Consider the following 21046-nt stretch of genomic DNA (forward strand, 5'->3'; position numbering starts at 1 on the left):
GAGAAGATATTTGCAAACGACATATCAGATAAAGGACTAGTGTCCAGAATCTATAAAGAACTTAGCAAACTCAACACCCAAAGAACAAATAATCCAATCAAGAAATGGGCAGAGGACATGAACAGACATTTCTGCAAAGAAGACATCCAGATGGCCAACAGACACATGAAAAAGTGCTCCATATCACTCGGCATCAGGGAAATAAAAATCAAAACCACAGTGAGATATCACCTCACACCAGTCAGAATGGCTAAAATCAACAAGTCAGGAAATGACAGATGCTGGCGAGGATGCGGAGAAAGGGGAACCCTCCTACACTGTTGGTGGGAATGCAAGCTGGTGCAGCCACTCTGGAAAACAGCATGGAGGTTCCTCAAAATGTTGAAAATAGAACTGCCCTATGATCCAGTAATTGCACTATTGGGTATTTACCCTAAAGATACAAACGTAGTGATCCAAAGGGGCACGTGCACCCGAATGTTTATAGCAGCAATGTCCACAATAGCCAAACTATGGAAAGAACCTAGATGTCCATCAACAGATGAATGGATCAAGAAGATGTGGTATATATACACAATGGAATACTATGCAGCCATCAAAAGAAATGAAATCTTGCCATTTGTGACGACGTGGATGGAACTAGAGCGTATCTTGCTTAGTGAAATAAGTCAAGCAGAGAAAGACAACTATCCTATGATCTCCCTGATATGAGGAAGTGGTGATGCAACATGGGGGCTTAAGGGGATAGAAGAAGAATAGATGAAGCAAGATGGGATTGGGAGGGAGACAAACCATAACTGACTCTTGATCTCGCAAAGCAAACTGAGGGTTGCTGGGCGGAGGGAGGTTTGGGGGTGTGGGGTTATGGACATTGGGGAGGGTATGTGCTTTGGTGAGTGCTGTGAAGTGTGTAAACCTGGCGATTCACAGTCCTGTATCCCTGGGGATAAAAATACATGTTTATAAAAAAAATTAAAAAAAAAAGATACGTTTGCTTTTTTTTTTTTTTTTTTAAGATTTTATTTATTTATTTGATAGAGGTTACAAGGAGGCAGAGAGGCAGGCGGAGAGAGAGAGAGAGAGGAAGCAAAGCAGGCTTCCTGCCAAGCAGAGAGCCTGATGCAGGGCTTGATCTCAGGACCCTGGGATCATGATCTGAGGTGAAGGCAGAGGCTTTAACCCACTGGGCCACCCAGGCGCCCCAAGATAAAAAAATTTTAATTAATAAAGTTTAGTAACAGTGAAGTGTAAACAATCCTAAAACTTTTATTCTTTTTTTAAGGTTTTATTTTTAAGTAATCTCTACACCCAGTGTGGGGCTTAAAGTCATAACCTTGAGATTGAGAGTCACGTGTTCTACCGACTGAGCCAGCCAGGTGCCTTTATTTTATTCTCTGTTTTAATGTTATAGGTTCTTTTGAACATCCATGATAATGAAATTGTTGTGGGCATTGCATTGACAGAAGAGAGTCTCCACCGAAGAAATATCACACATTTTGGACCTACAACTCTTAGATCTACTCTTGCCTATGGGATGCTTAGGTAAGAGAATGAGTTTGCCATCTGGATTAAAGTGACACTTTTGGGGGCGCATGGGTGGCTCAGTTGGTTGGTTAAGTGTCTGACTCTTGATTCAGCTCAGGTCATGAACTCAGGGTCCGGGGATCGAGCCCCATGATGGGCTCTGTGCTCAGCGGAAAATCTACTTGAGGATTCTCTCTCCTTCCCTTTCTTCCCACCCCCCACTCACCCACCTCTGCACTTGCACTCTCTTTCTCTCTCTGCCCCTCCTGCTCGCGCATTCTCTCTCTCTCTCTCTCTCTCTCTCTCTCAAATAAATAAATAAATCAGGGCACCTGGGTGGCGCAGTCTGTTAAGTGTTTGACTGCAGCTCAGGTCATGATCTCAGGTCAAGAGGATCAAGCCCCTTGCCAGGCTCTCCACTCAGTAGGGAGCCTGCTTCTCCCTCTTCCTCTCTCCCCTTCTCCCTGCTTATTCTCTTTTCCCCCCTCTCTCAAATAAATAAATAAATAAAATCTTTTAAAAAAATAAATCTGACACCTTGATTTGAATTTTCCTTTTATAACACTTGAATTTTTTGTGAAGTACTGTGTTGGAATTTAGTGAATAAACAACAGAATAAAAAGCTAATGATCTGTTTCTTTTGTATTTAGTGCTGATTCTTTGTAATCCTGAAAATATCACATGACTACCATCTCCATTTTCTTGATTTTAAAATGAAAACAGTAGTTTTCATCTGCCTCTGAATATTTCTGTTTACAAAGTATATAGTGTATGTTAGGAAATAAAGCAAATTTTGCTGTTTTTCATTTCTGTGCCATGACACAGATGAAAGCAGAGATTTTTATATTTTTAATTTTTATTTATTTATTTTAAGTAATCTCTAAGCCCATTTTGGGGCTCAAACTCACAACCCGGAAATCAGGAGTCACATGCTTTACTGGCTGAGCCAGCCAGGTGCCCTGAAAGAAGAGATTTTTAAAAATGTGTATAATATGGGGTGGGGGGGCAAAAAATGTGTATAATATGTAAGTAAACACAGGGAGCTTTTTTTTTTTTTTTAAAAGATTTTATTTATTTATCAGAGAGAGAGAGAGGGGGAGAGAGCGAGCACAGGCAGACAGAATGGCAGGCAGAGGGAGAAGCAGGCTCCCCGCTAAGCAAGGAGCCCGATGTGGGATTCGATCCCAGGACGCCGGGATCATGACCCGAGCCGAAGGCAGCTGCTTAACCAACTGAGCCACCCAGGCTTCCCAACACAGGGAGCTTTTACTAATATTTTTAAAATTTGTACTCACAGCATCTCAGGAACCATCCAGGATTTTCCACTTTTTCAAGCGCAAGACCTAGCTTTCTTTCTCATTTGTCCTTTACCCTTTTATTGGGCGCTTCTTCCCACCTCTAGGACAAGTTGTCTTCTCTAGGTTTCTGTTCTCCAGACTGCAAAATGGGTTTGATGTGAGACTTAAAGGATTGTTTTTAGTGAGGAGTAAATGTACAACTGTATGCTTAATACCGGTTACATAGTGTCTGGTATATGCTGGTATTAATTGTTTATTATATTTCTTTCTCTTCCAGTCCTTGCTTCCTCTTTCACTCTACTCATCCATGGAGTTACAGTTCAGCACAATTGGAACCTATCCATACAATGACAGTAATAGAATACTAGGCCCATTTGATAAAGGAACAGCTCCCAGTCTTCCTTCATTGATTTAACAAACATTTATTGTGTATTGCCAGGCATTATGGTAGGAGCCAGGAACATGGAGAGTTCTTTTGGGGGCAACTATTAGAAACCTAAGTAAGCTAGTTTAAGATTTTTTTTAAAAACCTGATGATCGGATAGGAAGGGGTATTTATAGGAAAGATACTGAGAAATCTTGGGTCATCCGCAGAAAAACTGAAGGGCTGTTAAATAGATTAAATGAGATAATGCATGCAAAGAGCTTAAATCCATGACTTGGCGAATACTGAGTGCTCAAAGTAAAGCAGTTATTTTGGCAAGGTTTTTTAAAATTGAATTCATAAGGAAAGGAATATTAAATGTATAATTGCCAGTAAACTTATTATTGATACTTACCAATACATGTTTTACTTGAAACACAGTTGAGTTTTTTTTTCTTAGGGAATACACGTTTATATACAAAGTAACACTATGTGTTTTCTAAAGACATGGATTAATAGATGTACATGTATATATTGAAAGATCTGGAAGCTATATTCCATCTGTCACTGAAATGTGATTTTGGATGAGTCAGAGGGTACTTATTAGCTGTATGTAATTTTTTTGTAAGTTCTAGTATATAGACTCAATCTCTTAATTACAAATTGATTTTTAAAATGAATATTGATTGGTGTTCTTTAATGCCAGCATTAATATGTCCTTGATCTTTATAGCTTCAGGAATAGTCTGTGTGAAAGCCTCAGCTATTGATTGAAGTCTTTTCATATAGGCTGTTTTCTCTTCTGTAGGCTCTGTGCTCCTCAACCTACTGATATAATTGTGGATCCGATGTGTGGAACGGGAGCAATACCAATAGAGGTAATAATGTTTCTTTACCTTTTAGATAAGCAGGTGGTACAACTAGAATATTCTAGAACTAATGGGCAAATTACACATGATGAAATCATCACGGTTGGGTCAGTGGACCCCATTTGAAAGAATTGCACTAGTTAAAAAAAAATTTTTTTTTTAAACTTTATTTATTTATTTGACACAGAGCAAGGGAGAGTGAAAGAGAGAGCAAGCACAAGCAGGAGGAATGGCAGGCAGGGGAGAAGTTGGCTCCCCGCTGAGCAAGGAGCCTGATGATGTTCCCTGGATGGAGACCTGAGGTGAAGGCAGCCACTTAACCAACTGAGCCATGCAGGTGGCCCAAAAAATAAAAAAAATTGCACTAGTAAAGCTGGGATTTTGTGTGAAGGGTATAACCACTTATTACAACTAGCTAAGAAGTGGTAGATTATAAGTGGTGATTACTCAGTGGATCACAGAGAAGGCTAAGAGAAACTGTTAAGTCCCTTTTCTTTTCTTTCTTTCTTTTTTTTTTTTAAAGGTTTTATTTATATATTTATTTGATAGAATCACAAGCAGGCAGAGAGGCAGGCAGGAGGGAGGGGAAGCAGGCTCCTTGCTGAGCAGAGCCCGATGCAGGGCTCAGTCCCAGGAATTTGAGATCATGACTTGAACTGAAGGCAGAGGCTTAATCCACTGAGCACCCAGGCACCCCAGTTAGTCCCTTTTCTATAAAAGACAAGCTGGTAGACTTGAAGGGATAAGCATAAACTGGAAGAAGGTGTTCCATCTCTATAAAGTGAGATTATGCTGCTTAATCCACATAGGCACTTGGGGGAGTAAATATAGTTTTAAAATGGAGAAACCTATGAATCTTGTTTAGATTTTTCAGGAAGTCTAACATGGTTACACACAAATGCTCTTAAATAGTTTTCAAAATTACTGTGATACTCAGAGGACTCAAAAACTGCTTAAAGCAAAGCAAGAAATGGAAAGGCATTTTTTAAGTGAAGAACATTTAAGAACATTAAGTGAAGGAGAGTCTCCTTGAATCAGTATTATCCAAACTTTAAGAAAAATTTGGAAGAAGGTGCTCCTCTTTGAAATTGCTTAAATTTATTTTTTAAAATTGTTTAAATTTTTAAAAAAATTGCTTAAATTTATGAGACATAGTAATTCTTATATAGAGTATATTTAAAGCCAGTGAGAGTAAGCTACAAGGAGATCAGATTCTGTGAGTGGGCAGAAACCGGACAGAAGAACAAGTCCAAAGCAACCCAATTATATTGGAAAAATAATCCAAACTGCAATTAGAAAATGACATGTGTCATCTGGAAGTTAAAAATCCTAGAAGGAAATCTTGGTAGTCTAGATGACTACTGTTCTCTGGTAGTGTGAGCTAGAGAAATTTACTCTGACTGCCCACAGAGAAAACGCAAGTTGTTAAGAATTCAAGGAACAAAGCATTAAACCATGGTGTACCTGTGTCTTAAATAGAAGGGAAAGTCGCCACATGTCAAGAAATATACAACAGAGCTAAAGAGAGTCTAGAAGAGCCCCCACCCCCCCCGCCACACCAAAAGATACGGATAAAGGTTGAGGCATTTCCATTTAAGAGTAGACATGAGAGAGGCACCTGGGTGGCTCAGTGGGTTGAAGCCTCTGCCTTTGGCTCAGTTCATGATCCCAGGGTCCTGGGATCGAGCCCCGCATCGGGCTCTCTGCTCAGCAGGGAGCCTGTATCCCCTTCTCTCTCTCTGCCTACTTGTGATCTCTCTTTCTCTGTCAAATAAATAAAAAATATCTTTAAAAAAAAAGTAGACATGAGAATGTTAATATAGAAAAATATTTAAAAAAACATAGATACATGATCAGAGTGAATGAAGTTATGAAAGGAATTGACAAGATATGTATCCAGAATTGTTCACGCAAGTATAAAATAGTGATCTGAATTCTTTTAAAAATTGGAAGTACTACAAAACTCATCTCTTGCAGAGGCTGAAAATCTAAACAGATTTAGATGAAAAAAGTGAGTGTTGGGGAATCAGAATCAATTGAGAGGCTTTCATCAAAATCTGTAGGTCTCTTCTACATCCCCTCTAGATCACCCTCAAGTATGTGGGCAAAAGAAAAGACAATGAAGCCTTGTGTTCATGGATTTGAGTGTGTATTACTGTTTACAAAGGAAGAGGTACTTGTTCCTCATCCCTAAACAGAGGGCAAAACTTGCCTCTGCTTTGGTATCAGAAACCTTCTGTGAATCTAGAACATTGTTCATCCTAGGGTAGGGTGTTACCTCCCATTCCACAAATGACATGTAACGTTGGTATTTATGTTCTGTCGACATGTTTTTGACTTAACATTACAGAATCTTTTCAGGGATGTAGCGGTGATCATTCAGAAGCTTAATGCAGTGTATATTACATTTTATTTAGAAATTTTCAAATACCCCTATATATATATATAAATTATACAATTTATATATAAAATCTTGTAATGATAAAAGGATATAGGTTGGTGACTTTAATTTTGTTAGGTTTTTAAACCATGGTTGTATTTCAGGTTTGTAATGCTTACTATGTGCCAGACACTGCTGCCTGAGGGATTGAATAAAATATCAGACTTGTCCTTAGAGAGATTCCTTGAAAGGCAGACAGGTATAGAAATAATTAAAAAAACAAGTGCAGTGACAGTATGTACAAAGTGCTTTGGGTTGGGGAGGCAAACGAGAGACAGCTTGGAGAGTTGGGGTTGATGTGAGAGTGTGACATTTGAGCTTGGTCTTGAAAGATGCATAGGAATTCAGCAAGTGAAGAACAGGAGGGCTTTTCAAGCAAGGGGAATAGCAAAGTTCACAACATGCAGCATTCTACCACTTTAGAAAAGCATTGGATTATTAGATTGGATTGTCTCTCTTATTGGCAATCAATTGAAATGATTATCCCTTTAATCATTTCTGGGTTTTGGGGGGTTTTAAAATTTTTGTTCTGTTTTGTTTTGTTTGCAGTTTGCTACTTTGGTTTTAATATATACTATTGTCTTTTAGGGGGCTACTGAATGGTCTAACTGTTATCATATTGCTGGTGATAATAATCCGTTGGCTGTGAATAGAGCAGCAAATAACATCTCATCTTTATTGACCAAGAGCCAAATTAAAGAAAGGTAAAAATTTAAAAGATTTTGTAGCATTTCTTAGACTTAGATGGTAACTTTTTATACTGACATTATGAATTAATACCTCCAGTGCGCTGTGACATTGTAACTAAAATGAACATACTGTGAGACTCCATTAAATTTTAAAGCCATTTATTGAAAATAACTTACAAAAACATGTTTTTAACTATAATTTCTCCACCTAGTGCAACTGTGTTTATTTGTCTTCCTTTCTCTTATTTGTGTATCTTTTTTCTTACTTAGTGGAAAAATACTGTGTTGATTCATTTTAATTTTATAAAATCCCACTTTGAATATTTTTAGATTTTTATATTCCTGTCTTTTAAATGACTGCATATTTGTGTCGAAATTTACTCTATTATTTGGCACTCTAAAGCAGTCTTAAGAGTTGAGGAAACCTGAAAGCCACATCCACAGTACCTAAATGTCCTATAGGACATCCTGACCAATGGTCTTCCAGTCTGTATCACTATCTCTAATGGCTCTGTCTCTGAAGGCTGTCAGTTCTAGCTTTGCACAACTTGGAGTGCTAGTCATAAAACTGAATTCCTCTCTGTACCTTCTGTAGATTTGTTTTAGACCCATTTGGATCTATAAAGAAAAATCTTAGCTCCATGTCACACAATGCTTGACATCAGATCTTTGAAGGGCTACCAAAACTCCTCCTCCTCCAAAATCCTCTCTCCTGCAAGCCAAATATTTTAAGCCCCTTCACCTGTATCCTTTCTGTACACTGGAAGTCCACTGGGGTCTGGGAAATTTTTTGTTAAAGTATCTTAAGCCCTGGCCTACTACTCCAAGTTACATTCAGTGATGCAAGTTATGCCAGCCTCTCACTGTTGCAGTTTCATCTGTCTTTGGAAGAATTGGTTTAAATGTCACTTGGTCTTCTTACCAGAGGCCTCATAAAATTGTTTCTGTGAAACAATTAGGTGCCCTTATTTTATATATTGCCCTTAGATAAAGATACCCTGTATTTTCTTGGAAAATGGCAGGAGTGGGTAGTGGTCATTATATTTGTTGAACTGTACAGATGCTCGATATCCTGAATACATAGCCCAGGGAAGTAGACATATCCCATGACTGGCCTTAGCAAACCTAGAAGCAGCTGCCTCCATAACCCTTAATGTGAGGTTTATATCTAAATAGAAATCAGTGGTTTTAAAAAATATATATCTAATTCATGCAGATACTCCTATTTATTACTTACACATGGAATCCTTCATATTATTTTATGTCTATATGTTGGTTATTCTCTTTACTAATTTTTTTTTATTAGAATCACCGGTGCTTTTTTAGTTGTTTCATATACTGTTTGTTCTTTGTTTTTTATGCTCTGTTTTTTATGCTTGTTTCTTTATTCCTATTTCCTGTTGAGGTTTTTTAAATTTGTTATTTAAAATTTTAAGTTAAATGCTGTGTTTTTCTTTAATGATAAAATTTCCCGTTTTGGTTTCTTTTTAAATCATTGGTTGTGTACTTGTCTCACTGATCTAGTTGTTCAGTGCTTTTCAAATGTGTGTGTGAGTCACCTGAGGATCCTGTTAACTAGATCCAGATTCAGTAGGTTTCAGATGGGACCTGGGAGTTTGTTTCCTAGCAAGTTGATGGGTGATATTCATGCTGCTGGGCTGTGGCCCAACTCTGAATAGCAAGGGTTTAGATAATTTTTTGTACACAAGTAGTTCAAAGGTTTTAATTTGCTTTATTGACAGTGAATTTTTATGGTACATTTTGTTGCATATTTATTGAAATTTTCTTGGGGCTTAGTACATTATGGTTTTTTTAAACCTGATAAAACATTTTTAAACAATTTATTTCTATTTTCTGTATATTTTATCTTGCTTTTCAGACACTGTACCTTTTTTGTCTATTCTACCTGTACGATTTATCAGTCTCTTAAAATTTTATGTTCACTTATTTTGTTGCCATTATTGGTGCCTATAAATGTGATTAATATGCTTATTTTTGATAATCTGTGCTTTTCCCCCCCTTTATGGAGCAACAGCCTTTATTGTACATTTTCTCTTAAATTCCTCAGTCTCTCTCAATAACCATTTATTTCTTCTCAGTCTTTGATTTGCCTTTTTTTAAAAAAAGATTTTATTTATTTGACAGACAGAGATCACAAGTAAGCAGAGAGGCAGGCAGAGAGCAGGGGAAGCAGGCTCCATGCTGAGCAGAGTGCCCAATGCAGGACTCAATCCCTGGACCCTGGGATCATGACCTGAGGCAAAGGCTTTAACTCACTGAGCCACCCAGGGGCCCCTGATTTGTCTTTCTTAGCCTGTGTGTTCTTGCCTTTTGTATCTTGCTTCTTATAGAGCAGCTTTGCCTTAATGAAGAGGATTTGTATCGTTTGTATTCATTGTCTTTTATCATATTTTTCAGTCTTCTTTTTGTCTGTGTGCTACAGGTTTAATTTTAAAACAAATATCTCTATTTTATTAATTTTGCAGATGTTTCTTGTTATTGAGGTCTGCCAAACTTCAGATTTGTCACCTCATAATCTTTTTTCCTGTGTTCACTGATGTTTAACGTTCAGTTATATAATTTTACTGCTTCATTACTATTGTCAGTCATCTTTTGCAGTTCTTTGTGTTAGTCTTGTTCATCCCTTGATCTGTTTTCTTAAATTGTAGATGAAACCAGTTATCTTTTGAAACCAATATTAACCATTTTTTAAATAGTCATTACAGATTTTGTCATTATAAGTTTTATCATATGACCTTATGCTTACTTCCTACATTTTGGCTTAAAAATTTTGCTTATTGTTAATGTTGTCACAGATATTATCATTTTAGTAGCATTTTGTATTTTATAACAGTTTCTTCATAAATGTTTATAGACTTCATACTTCAAAATAATAAGCACATTGACTTTGTCCCTATAGCAAAGTGTCCTGGAGCTTGCCCATAGATGCTGTTCAGTGGGATATCTGCAATCTGCCATTGAGAACTGGCTCTGTGGACATTATTGTGACAGACATGCCATTTGGAAAAAGGTGGGACTTGGCTTTTAAAAAAAATGAGTTTTACCTTCACTTGTTAAACTAGTACCCATCTTGTCTTCTAAGATTCTATCAGAAATCTTCAATTTCTTTTAGTAGACTTAAGAGCACTTTGTCACTTAAGAACTATAATATGATGGATTCACGTGTTTTGTTTCTTCTGAGAACTCAGTAATTAACCACATTTTGATCCTGACCATCACAGGCTAACTCACTTCCTGACCCACTGGTGAATTACAAGATACTTCCCAAAGGTTGAGAAAAATTTGGTTCTAATCCTCAGGATAAATGTTTTCTCATCATTGGTTTGGTTTATGTAATGTGTTTATTATAGTTTTTAAGAGGACAACTTATACAATTATTGTAGTTGTCAAAACAAATTTTTCTGTAGCCAGTTAATCTGTTTAGGCATTAGCATTTTATTATAATGAGTTTTTAACTTTTTGTTTCTAGTTCTAGATGTTTATCTACTAAGTGTTTGATTCACTGATCTTCTATAGGATGGGGTCCAAAAAGAGAAACTGGAACCTTTATCCAGCTTGCCTACGGGAGATGAGCCGTGTCTGTAAACCAGGGACAGGCCGAGCTGCACTACTTACTCAGGACAAGAAATGCTTTACCAAGGTGCTGTAAATTAGCCCAAAAATTCATCCTGTGGCAACTTTAGGATCTTTTAATTTATTAAAACTTTTTTTTAAAAGGTGTATTAGTTTGAGTAGGATTTGTTTCCCTTTCCCCCATGGTTTCTTACTACCAACTAGGCTGCTGGTTGGCCTACAGATTTTCTGCTAATCACTTTTCCTTTTTGTGTGTACGCAGGCATTATCTGGAATGGGACATGTTTGGCGGAAGGTACATACTGTCTGGGTGAACATAGGGGGTCTTCATGCAGCAGTTTATCTTCTGAAACGTACACCTCAAGCTTTTGTTCATCCTTCAGAACAAGATGGGGAAAGAACTCCTTGGTGATGCAAAGAATGAAGATGGTTAATGGTATTTGTGCCTCCCAACACTGGGAATGTCAGCATGAAGAACTTGGTTTGAAAGAAAAATAGTGTTAATAAAATTGCAGTTTGCAATTTAAACTGGTCTAAGGCTCTTTACCTATGTTAGCAAAGGGTCTGAATGGAACTGAAGTTCTTAAGCAGAACTTTGGAGCTCTCATGGAAGGACTGACTGGGCAATTACTACTTAAAATGTTTTCAAGATCCTAAGCCTACTAAAATGCTTTTGGGATTTAGGTTTTGAGTATGTTTTCAGGCTTCATAGCAGTTCCTATTTCCACTGTAGCAGGTAGAAAGCTACAGTGAAGGAAAGGAAAACATTATCAAAACTTTTTGGGCCAGGGGCACCTGGGTGGCTCAGTGGGTTAAAGCCTCTGCCTTCGGCTCAGGTCATGATCCCAGAGTCCTGGGATCAAGCCCTGCATCAGACTCTCTGCTCGGCAGGGAGCCTGCTTTCCCCGCCTCTCTCTCTCTGCCTACTTGTGATCTCTCTCTGTCAAATAAATAAATAAAATATTAAAAAAAAAAAAAACAAAAACCTTTTTGGGCCATATTGCATTCAGCTTTGCTCTTCAGTTTCTCAAGTTGGCTTTACCTCACCCTTAATAAAATGAAGCACTGCATTTTGTGATAGTGTTTGCCCCATGACAAGATGAAGTCTCACAAGACCAACTGGAAAGTTTACCATCTGCCTTAAAAATTAAAATATGCATGTTATTAAAATTAATGTATAAAACTAAAATAGAGGACTAGGATTGATCAAAGGAATTGCAGATCCTCTCAAAGTCTTTAAGAAAAAAAACTTCATGAGAATTCTTCTATTTTTTTTTTTTTAAAGATTTTATTTATTCATTTGACAGAGATCACAAGTAAGCAGAGAAGCAGGCAGAGAGAGGAAGAAGCAGGCTCCTGCTGAGCAGAGAGCCCAGTGGGGGGCTCTATCCCAGGACCCTGGGATCATGACCTGAGCCGAAGGCAGAGGCTTTAACCCACTGAGTCACCCAGGCGCCCCAGAATTCTTCTGTTTTCTCTTGGATCTGTATTCATACTTAGCTGTTTCTCCAGATGGATAAAATCCTGACTGGAAAATGAAATGAACATTAAGTCCTTACGAAAATGATGCATCCCTGGGACAAAGAGTACTTGAGGTACATGTGGAATTCTTTACAGTATTCAGTTTATTTGGAAGTTTTAGGTATCTTACATTTAGAATACAAGGACACCTTTCCTTTCAAAGAAGAATTCACATAAACAGCATAGCCAACAGCCCTAGTCTGGTTTCTCTCTGCATCTACTATTACCCCACACTTTAGCATGAATTAGAAGATACTTATTAAGGGTTTCATATCCTAGACGGGAGTTTTTACCATCAGAAAGCATAGCTGCCCTCTTTTGGGTTCATCATGAAACAATCTTTCACCTCTTTTAATTTTTTTTTTTAAGATTTTTTATTTGAGAGAATGGCAGAAGGAAGAGGCAAAGTGGGGAGCCTGACATGGGGCTCAATCCCAAGACCCTGGGATCATGGCCTGAGCTGAAGGCAGATGTTAAACCAACTGAGCCACCCAGGCACCCCATCTTTCACCTCTTTATAAATCATTTCAACCTTTAATCAGTAATCGGCAGAAATGGAAAGTAAAAGGACTATGTCTGTTTTCACCACTGTTTACCTACCAAGTGCCTGGCAAAGTACTTGCTTAAGTGGGCATTTAATATTTGCTGAATGTAATAGTATTTTTGTATGTTGGCTTAGTTTGTTTTTTTTTTTAAAGATTTTTATTTATTTGACAGAGAGAAGAGGGGGCGGGGAGGAAGCAGGCTCCCTGCAGAGCAGAGAGCCCAATGCGGGGCTCGATCCCAGGACCCTGGGATCATGACCTGAGCTGAAGGAAGAGGCTTTAACCCACTGAGCCACCCAGGCACCCCATCACAAGGACATTCTTAAGTGGAACTGACACCACTCCTCCCCTTACCCTGCAAATGCATGGCAGTCAAGAATGACTACTACACTTTGGTGCCACTGTCTTGAGTAATGCCAAGATGCCAGCAGTTTTACCAACTTTTGCTTTTCAAAATTAGTGAAAACATCAGTGTAGAACAGAGGATTTTAAGAAGTTTCTCAAGGGGGTGGGTGGCTGGCTGGATCAGTTGGTAGAGCATGTGACTCTTAATCTTATGTTTGTGAGTTTGAGCCCCACAGTAGGTGTAGGGATTACTTTTAAAAAATAAATTAAAAATAAATAATATAGTAAAAACCTACTCAATGCTTTAACTGTTTCCAGGCATGTGTTTGCCAAGCTTTGACAGAACTGTCTTTGACTAGCTGATGCGGGACAAATACATGGAAAATGAGCCCAGCCATTTTTGTAGATTCATCCATTTGTAAGGTTTAAACATACTTCTAACAAACCAGATATTAATGCAGACTTCATGTCTATACACAAATGTTTAATATGACAATGTATTATTTTAAAAAATGACACTGCCTTTTACTTTTCATCCAGTAGACAATCAGCAATGTCCACTCTGTATATAGCTTTTTGTAAAATTTTTGTTATTGTGTAATTTTTGGTAAGACATTTATTTATTTGAGAGAAAGAGTCGGCATGAGTGGGGAGGGCCAGAGGGGGAGAGATGAGAGAATTGCAAGCAGACTCCCCATTGAGCAGGGAGTGTGATGGCAAGGCTGGATCTCAGTATCCTGAGATCATGACTGGAGCCAAAAATCAAGAGTCAGATGCACAACTGAGCCACCCAGGTGCCCCAACTGTGTATTATCTCTCCAGCAATGTCATATAATAACTTGCCCTTTAAGATACTAGAATAGCTTTTTCTTTTCTTTGGAGTGGATTCTGTGAGAGAAGTCTGCTGTATATTGGCTTAATCTTTTTAGCATTTTTAGACACAGATGGTGGCTCTAAGTTGACCAAGTAGTCATAATTTTTTAAGGCCAATGACCCATTCTTTTTTTTTTATCTCTCTTATTTTAGAAGCAATCTTTTTTTAATTTTATTTATTTGTTTGACAGAAATCACAAGTAGGCAGAGAGAGAGATGAAGGGAAACAGGCTCCCTGCTGAGCAGAGAGCCCGATGCGGGGCTCAATCCCAGGACCCTGAGATCATGACCCAAGCTGAAGGCAGAGGCTTAACCCACTGAGCCACCCAGGCACCCCTGAAGCAGTCTCTTTAATGGGGATCAAACCTATAGCCTGACATCAAGAGTCATGTGTTCTATCAACTTAGCCAGCCAGGCGCCCCACAAATGATCCATTCCTTAGAAAAATATAAATTGGTTTATTTTAGAATAAAGTTACTAAATTCTTAAAAAAAAAAAAGGTGTATTTATATTTAAGAATTTCTTTTTTAGTATTTTAAGGAAATATCTGAAACACTGCAGGAAGACAACAGAATATACTTATGTTTAGGCACAAAAAGAACTACAGGATTTCAAAAAATTACACAATATTGGGGGTTGCTGGGATTATAGAAGGTATAACCTAAAAACTAAGTTAATTTCTAAAAACAAATATTCACACCCTAAATGTACTGCTTAAGTAAATTCTAGATAATTTAAGAATATACTGCACCATTTGATTCCTTCTTATACTTAGTAACAGACACACAGCTATATATAAACACCATCCTGCTCTCAAGAAGCAACCTGAAAAAGTACGGAAAATCTCCAGTTACACAATTACTAATAAAATTATGACTGTCAGAAGTGCTATGACAACATTAAGCGAGTGATCCAATGTAGTAGAGCTGAGGACATCAAGAAAGGTTTCCTTCAGAAGTTTGTGCTGAGACAGTTCTCAGTGACTGACATTCAGTTACTGAGTCCTTTAACTTCCTTTCCAATGTGATTGCCCCATCACTCTATACCAAACCACATTACCTCATGTCTGGACTGCTGTAAAAGAACCTTCAAATGTCTCCATCCCTGGAACTCATCTGGTATCTTGCAGTCAGATTAATTTCCTGAAAGGCGTTTCCATTAGAGAAAGGCAGTACCATATACTGGTAAGGAATACTGACTAAGCAAGTCTGACCAGAGTTCAAATTTGTGGTTCTTAATTTGTTGTAGTGTCTACAGAAAAGTTGTTCAACTTCTTTAGTTTCCTGCTCTGAAAGATGGGGTTTTATGTATTAGGACCACAATAAATACACTAGCAATGAGTTTAACATATTATGGGATACACTGTTGGCATTCAATGATTACTATTAGTTCATTTCTTCTAACCCAACTGTTTGCATTAGCCTTAGCCTATAGTACACAATAGATTTATGTTGTCATTATTTATTATAAAAAAGACGTTGTGGAGAGATTTTTAACAAAAGATCAGTAAAAAGAAAAAAGGTTATGAAGAGTGTTGAGTGTCGAGTGAGCTGACCAGAATCCATACACTAGAGGTGGGGCTGGTTAGCTGATAAAATAGCCAGCTGTATAAATGTGATCTGAAAATGTGTAAAGAACAAAAACAAAACTCAAAACTAAAAAACAGGGTGACTAAATACCAGGACAAGCTGATAAAAGTCAGTGATGACTATGAACTCTAGTCGTAAAGCTGGAAAACAGGATTATTAAATGTGACCATGATTCTGAGATATAATCAGAGAGGCAGAAATAGTCTCTCTAATCACCAAGAAGGTATATACCATGATACAGGAATAATCCATCAGGTTCAACCCTGACTTGGAAAAATAAATGTTTAATTCCAAGCTACTAACAGTTCTCTAATAATCCAGTTTCTTACCCACTCCATTAAGAATAGGGAGTGATGGATGCGGCGGGGGGGGGGGGGGGGGGGGGGGGGGGGGGGGGAAGGGAGTCTTCTGGAGAAGTAAGTTCTCCATTATAAAGTAGCATGTCACTAGATAAACTAACAAAATCAAGAATTCTCAACCTTTGAAATAAAGGTGCTAGATTCTCAGACATATGACCTAATAAAGTGCTCTAGAATTAAGATTGGCCTAAAATAGTCAAAGTACTCTTACCGTTATGATGCTGATTCCTATCATATTCTGGACTAACTGCTGCAAATCAATGTACCAAACTTCCTCTTTGCATAAAAAAATCAATGGCAGAGAGTGGTTCAGTCTGTTAGATGCTTAGCATTTGGTTTCAGCTCAGTCATGATCTCAGGGTCCTGAGATCAAGCCCCATGTCAGGCTCTGAGCTCAATGGGGGAATCTACCAGAGATTCTCTCTCCACATCTCCCTTTGGCTCCCTGCTCCTTGCATGCGCGCTCTAAAAGCCTTTACAAAACCTTCAACTTTCTCAGGGAAGTAGAAGTATTTGATATGCTTTTATCCTAAAAGTATAAGAAATATGGCTCTACTTCAAAAAGAGATAGGTAGCTGGTTTGTGGGAAAAAAAAATAAGTAAAGCCCAAAGAAGTGAAGTACAGGAAGAGGAATGGTTCATACAGGAAACCAAAGGAAGAGGTCAACAGTGGACAGATGCATTTAGAGACCAGAATGCCTCAGACTCCTTTATAAATAGAATGAAGAGACTTAGGGTTAAGTATGACCCTAAAATTTCTCCATAAAAGGAGCCTGTGTGTGTGTTTTGTGGACTTAGCTATTATTTGAAAACCAATTTCACATATAAATTAATAAAACCAACATTTACAGCTCTGTGTACAGGCACTGGGGAATCAAAAGTAAGTCTCTGATTAATGCATTTAGTGGGAAAACAGACAAAAAAGGCAATACTCTTGTTCAAAAATTGTATTTGGAGTATTTTAACATCCCTTTTACAAGAAAAACAATCTGACCTGCATGTTTCCAAAACTATCAAATATTACCAATCTTCTCCTCTTGACTTGTTTTTCCATTCATTTTTTTTTTTTTGAAAGGAAAAAAAATCACCAAGTAGAAAGCACGGAATATTAGAAGTTTCTCTGAAGTTTTAATCATTTTTGTAGAATAAATAGGTATATAGCCTGAAGGCTGTATTTGCAGTATGATTCTTGGGCCCCCAACATCAGAAGCAAATAAGGAACATGATATAGAATTCCAGTGCCTCCCACCCAACTATAGTGGATTCAGAATCTCTGGCTGTAGGACTGGAAATCTGCATTAAATAGCAAGCCAACTACCTGTGTGCACTGACAGATTCCTATCCTAACAGTCTCATATTCTGAGAAATCTTTAAAAAAATTGTCTTTTAAAAATATAACAAATTTACAACATGCTGTATTAGCAGATAAAAATATTTTGGTGTTAGGATGTATCAATTTATACTTTATCAGGATGCAACTTAAACTTTGTGACAGGTTCCTAACAAGATGTGGTATGTAAGGTCTGGTGTCCTCTGATCAAGTTTCTCCAAAAATGAAAATTTGTAGGACTGAAATACAGGGCTGCTTTCATTAATATCAGATATAGTCCTATTCCTAACTAAATTTCTGTCACCATTACAAGGTTTAATGAAATCCCACTTTCCTAAAATTCATTACGCATTCTTTTTTGAAATCCAAACTAGTCAACACTTGCTTTTTTAACACACTGTTGGCCAAGGCAAGTTTAGCCTTGTTCAACTTAGCTTTCAGCTAGGTACAACTATAGTACAGAAAATAGGTTAAACAAGCAGGGAAAAAATTAAACTAAACAGGCCAAGTTTAGTTTTGTTTAGTTTTGTTTCCTAACTAACAAGTTTAGTTTTGTTTCCTAACTGCTCAGTATGAAGAGAAAATTATCAATGCATATTAAGTATTCAGCAACCCACAACACAACTTTTTGGCTGCAGCTACAATGTACACAGTGGCAATTTAAATTATATCAAGTTGAAAATTCAGTTCTTTAGTCAGAGTAGCCACATGATTAGTGGCTACCATACAGGTTGGCAAAAATGCAGAACATTCTATTGGACACTGGTAACCTAAAGCACTAGGAAGCATACATCCAAAACTGAGAGACCAATAACCTATCAAACCTTAAAAAGACATTGACATGTTGCTCTTTCCATTTTACTTACGATTGGCTAGCTATCAGGGAATACACTAGGAGCTTGGTGGTACAAGACTTAACAAGAACCTGTGACCTCAAGCAGCTCAGAATAGGAGAATTTAAACAAGCAATGACAACCTGAGAAATGCTGATTCAACCTACTATCAGATGAAAAGCACTTGTAACCTTTCTTTAGGGGTGTCAGGCTTCTGGGAAGATAGACAGAAGGCAAGATCATAGGGAAGATGGTATTTGAGTCTTAACAGTCTTGGAGTAAGAAGCACCAAGGGTGCCACCTCAGAAGGAACCAGCCTACAAAGAGGTAGGGCAATGACACTATGATTTGGGTCAACAATTCAGTATGACTGGAGAGGTAATGTTTGAGGTATATGTAAAAAATTGTAGCAAATGAAAAAGCTGTTAAGACAAGGTCAGCCCATTGAGGGGCCTTGTATATTACTCTCACGTTGATGGAATTCATCCTATAAGTAGTTAGGAGCTAGTAAAGGAGTTTGATCAGTCATTTTCACCCCTATCTGTATGTTGGGACAACTGTCTCAGCAACATGTTTGATGGATCAAAAGTGGGTTAAGCCTCTGCCTTTAGCTCAGGTCATGATCTCAGGGTCCTGAGACCTAGTCCCACATCGGGCTCTCTGCTCCGCAGGAAGCCTGTCCCCACCCCGCTTCACCCGGGTCAAATAAATAAAACCTTTAAACAAACAAAAAAAGATGATACCACAGGCAGACACCAGTTTGGAAGCTATCAGCATTACAGCAATTGAGCCCAGTTACCAATTGATGAGAACAGAAATAAAAACATGGATCGAGAGGTATTCAAAGGAGGGAAAACGGAGGTGTTGCTGAACCTCATATCCAATTCTTAGTAAGGCAGTAATCAAGGTCATCTGACTGTGAAGAGATCAACGAGTGGAATCCTAGCTGAGGAAAAGGATAAAGTGTAAAACAAGGTAAACATTCAAGGAGGAATAAATACATAACTGGGTAAGAGTGAGGCCTCTCCTCAAACTGGGTAGCCTTAATTGGCAGAAAAACTGATCTGTCTGGTTTCATGACTCACTGGGCTGCCAAAAACAGGAGAGGAGAAAGCCACTACTATGTCTGGGGATTCAAAGAGCAAGTACAACAAAAGCAAAATGCGCTCAAAGTAGGAGTGCGAGTTGCTAAGATCCCTAACCAAAGGGATGCTAGGAAAGGGCCTAGAATTTTAAGATTAATATTTAATTTCAAATGCTATACTTGGTTGGTGTCAGCAAGATTCTCAAATGGGGTGAGTAAAAAAAACCTCCAATCACTCTGCCTTTAACCTCCCCTTTACCTACAGGAAAAATACTACAAGAAGGATCTTAAGTAGTAATAACACGCAGTCTAGCTGCTTAAAAATCAGCCCAAGGTGAATGCTTGGACTCCTATTTCCTTCCTCTACCCCTATTATAATTACTTTGTGACACAAACTCAAGTCTGTGGGAAGAGAGAAATCTTACACCTGCTCAATCCATGCAGGACAACGCCCAGCCACCAGGTTAAGCCTGGGCAAAAAAGTCCCGCCCACAATCGAGAAGGAGCAACTCGACTTAGAGGCGATGACGAGATCGCGGGGGAGGGAGGGATTCTTCTAGGCCCAGGGCGGTCCTTAGGAGACAGGAGGCAGCAGAGAACTCCCATAAAGGTATTGCGGCACTCCCCTCCCCCTACCGAGAAGGGTGCGGCCGTCTCTCCGCCTCCTCCACTGCAGATCCCTCAGGATTGCAGCTCGCGCCGACTTTTGGAGAACATGCACCTCCCTCCCACAAACCAGCAAGACCGACCCCCGCTCTTTCCCCCACCCCCGCGACTCCGAGAGCAGATCCGGATCGTCTCGTCCTTCAAGCGGCGGACGCCCGGGGCGGAGCCGCGGTCGCCACCACCCAGAAGCCTCGGCCCAGCAGCCCGCCTCCGCCTTCAACGCGCGCTTCCTGCCACGTTGCGCAGGGGCGCGGGGCCAGACACTGCGGCGCTGGGCCTCGGGAAGGACCGTACCATCGACCGCCTCCCCGCCACCCCTGCTGACCCGCTCAGTGGTTTCGCTCATTTGGGACCCGAGCCAATGGCATGGGGCCTTTCCCCGGGCTTCAGCAACCAATCAGATGCCGAAGCTGAGCAGGCGGAGGGTAAACCGACTCCCTCCAAGGAAGGGGCGGGTGGCAGGACGCCCGCTCGGAGGCACTTTCACTGACCCTCCACCCCCCGCGGGAGGTCGACCGCGCCCGCTCCTCCAACTCTCTCCCCACCCCATCTACCTACCCATCCCACCCAGGGAGCAATGCGAGCGTGCCCAGGCGACTGCGCACTCCCGAGGCTGTAACTGACAGGCGCTTTACTCCAACCAAAACACGCCATTTGTGTTTTCACACGCGGCGGGAGGAGAAGCGGCCAATCAGTAACAAGAGGTGAGCCGGAAGCGCTCCTCCCTGCATGAGCAATGGCTCCGTCTGGATTCGAGCCTTTTCCGCTCTTCTCCCTCCCCCTCTGGTTGCCGCAGGGCGGGCCATACTTCTGCCTGCCTCTGACCACCTCCTTCCCTTCCAGCCTAACAAACGTTATACTCCCTACTGCCCGCGGGGGAAAGCGACCCCTCTCTCTCCGTCAGACCGCCTCAACCACCCATCTCCCTCCGGTCCACCGGGCCCCCCTCCCACCAGAGTCCCGCTCCCCTACCTAGCCGAGGCTCTCTGAGGAGCCGGAGCCCCTGAGCACAGCCTCTTCTCTAGGCGGCCCCGGCGGCTTCCGCGGATTGGCGGCGAACTGACCAATGGGTGCGGGGCGGTGGGCGGAGAAGCCAATGGCGCGGCGGGAGGGGGCGTGTCCCG

At 39.8% G+C, this 21046-nt stretch overlaps 1 protein-coding gene across 1 annotated transcript in view; it reads left to right on the forward strand.

The window, feature by feature from the left end:
- THUMPD3 (THUMP domain containing 3) overlaps positions 1 to 11305 on the forward strand; it is a 29241-nt gene extending 17936 nt beyond the window's left edge. The window contains exons 6-11 of the mRNA XM_059390218.1: positions 1412 to 1542; positions 3994 to 4063; positions 7083 to 7198; positions 10104 to 10214; positions 10721 to 10844; positions 11040 to 11305. Of these exons, the coding sequence (XP_059246201.1) occupies positions 1412 to 1542; positions 3994 to 4063; positions 7083 to 7198; positions 10104 to 10214; positions 10721 to 10844; positions 11040 to 11189 (702 nt within the window). The 3' untranslated portion in view covers positions 11190 to 11305. The remainder of the gene's footprint in view (positions 1 to 1411; positions 1543 to 3993; positions 4064 to 7082; positions 7199 to 10103; positions 10215 to 10720; positions 10845 to 11039) is intronic.
- The last annotated feature ends 9741 nt before the right edge of the window (positions 11306 to 21046 follow it).

The sequence above is a fragment of the Mustela nigripes genome, chromosome 2 (genome assembly GCF_022355385.1).
Source record: "Mustela nigripes isolate SB6536 chromosome 2, MUSNIG.SB6536, whole genome shotgun sequence".
Lineage (NCBI taxonomy): Eukaryota > Metazoa > Chordata > Mammalia > Carnivora > Mustelidae > Mustela > Mustela nigripes.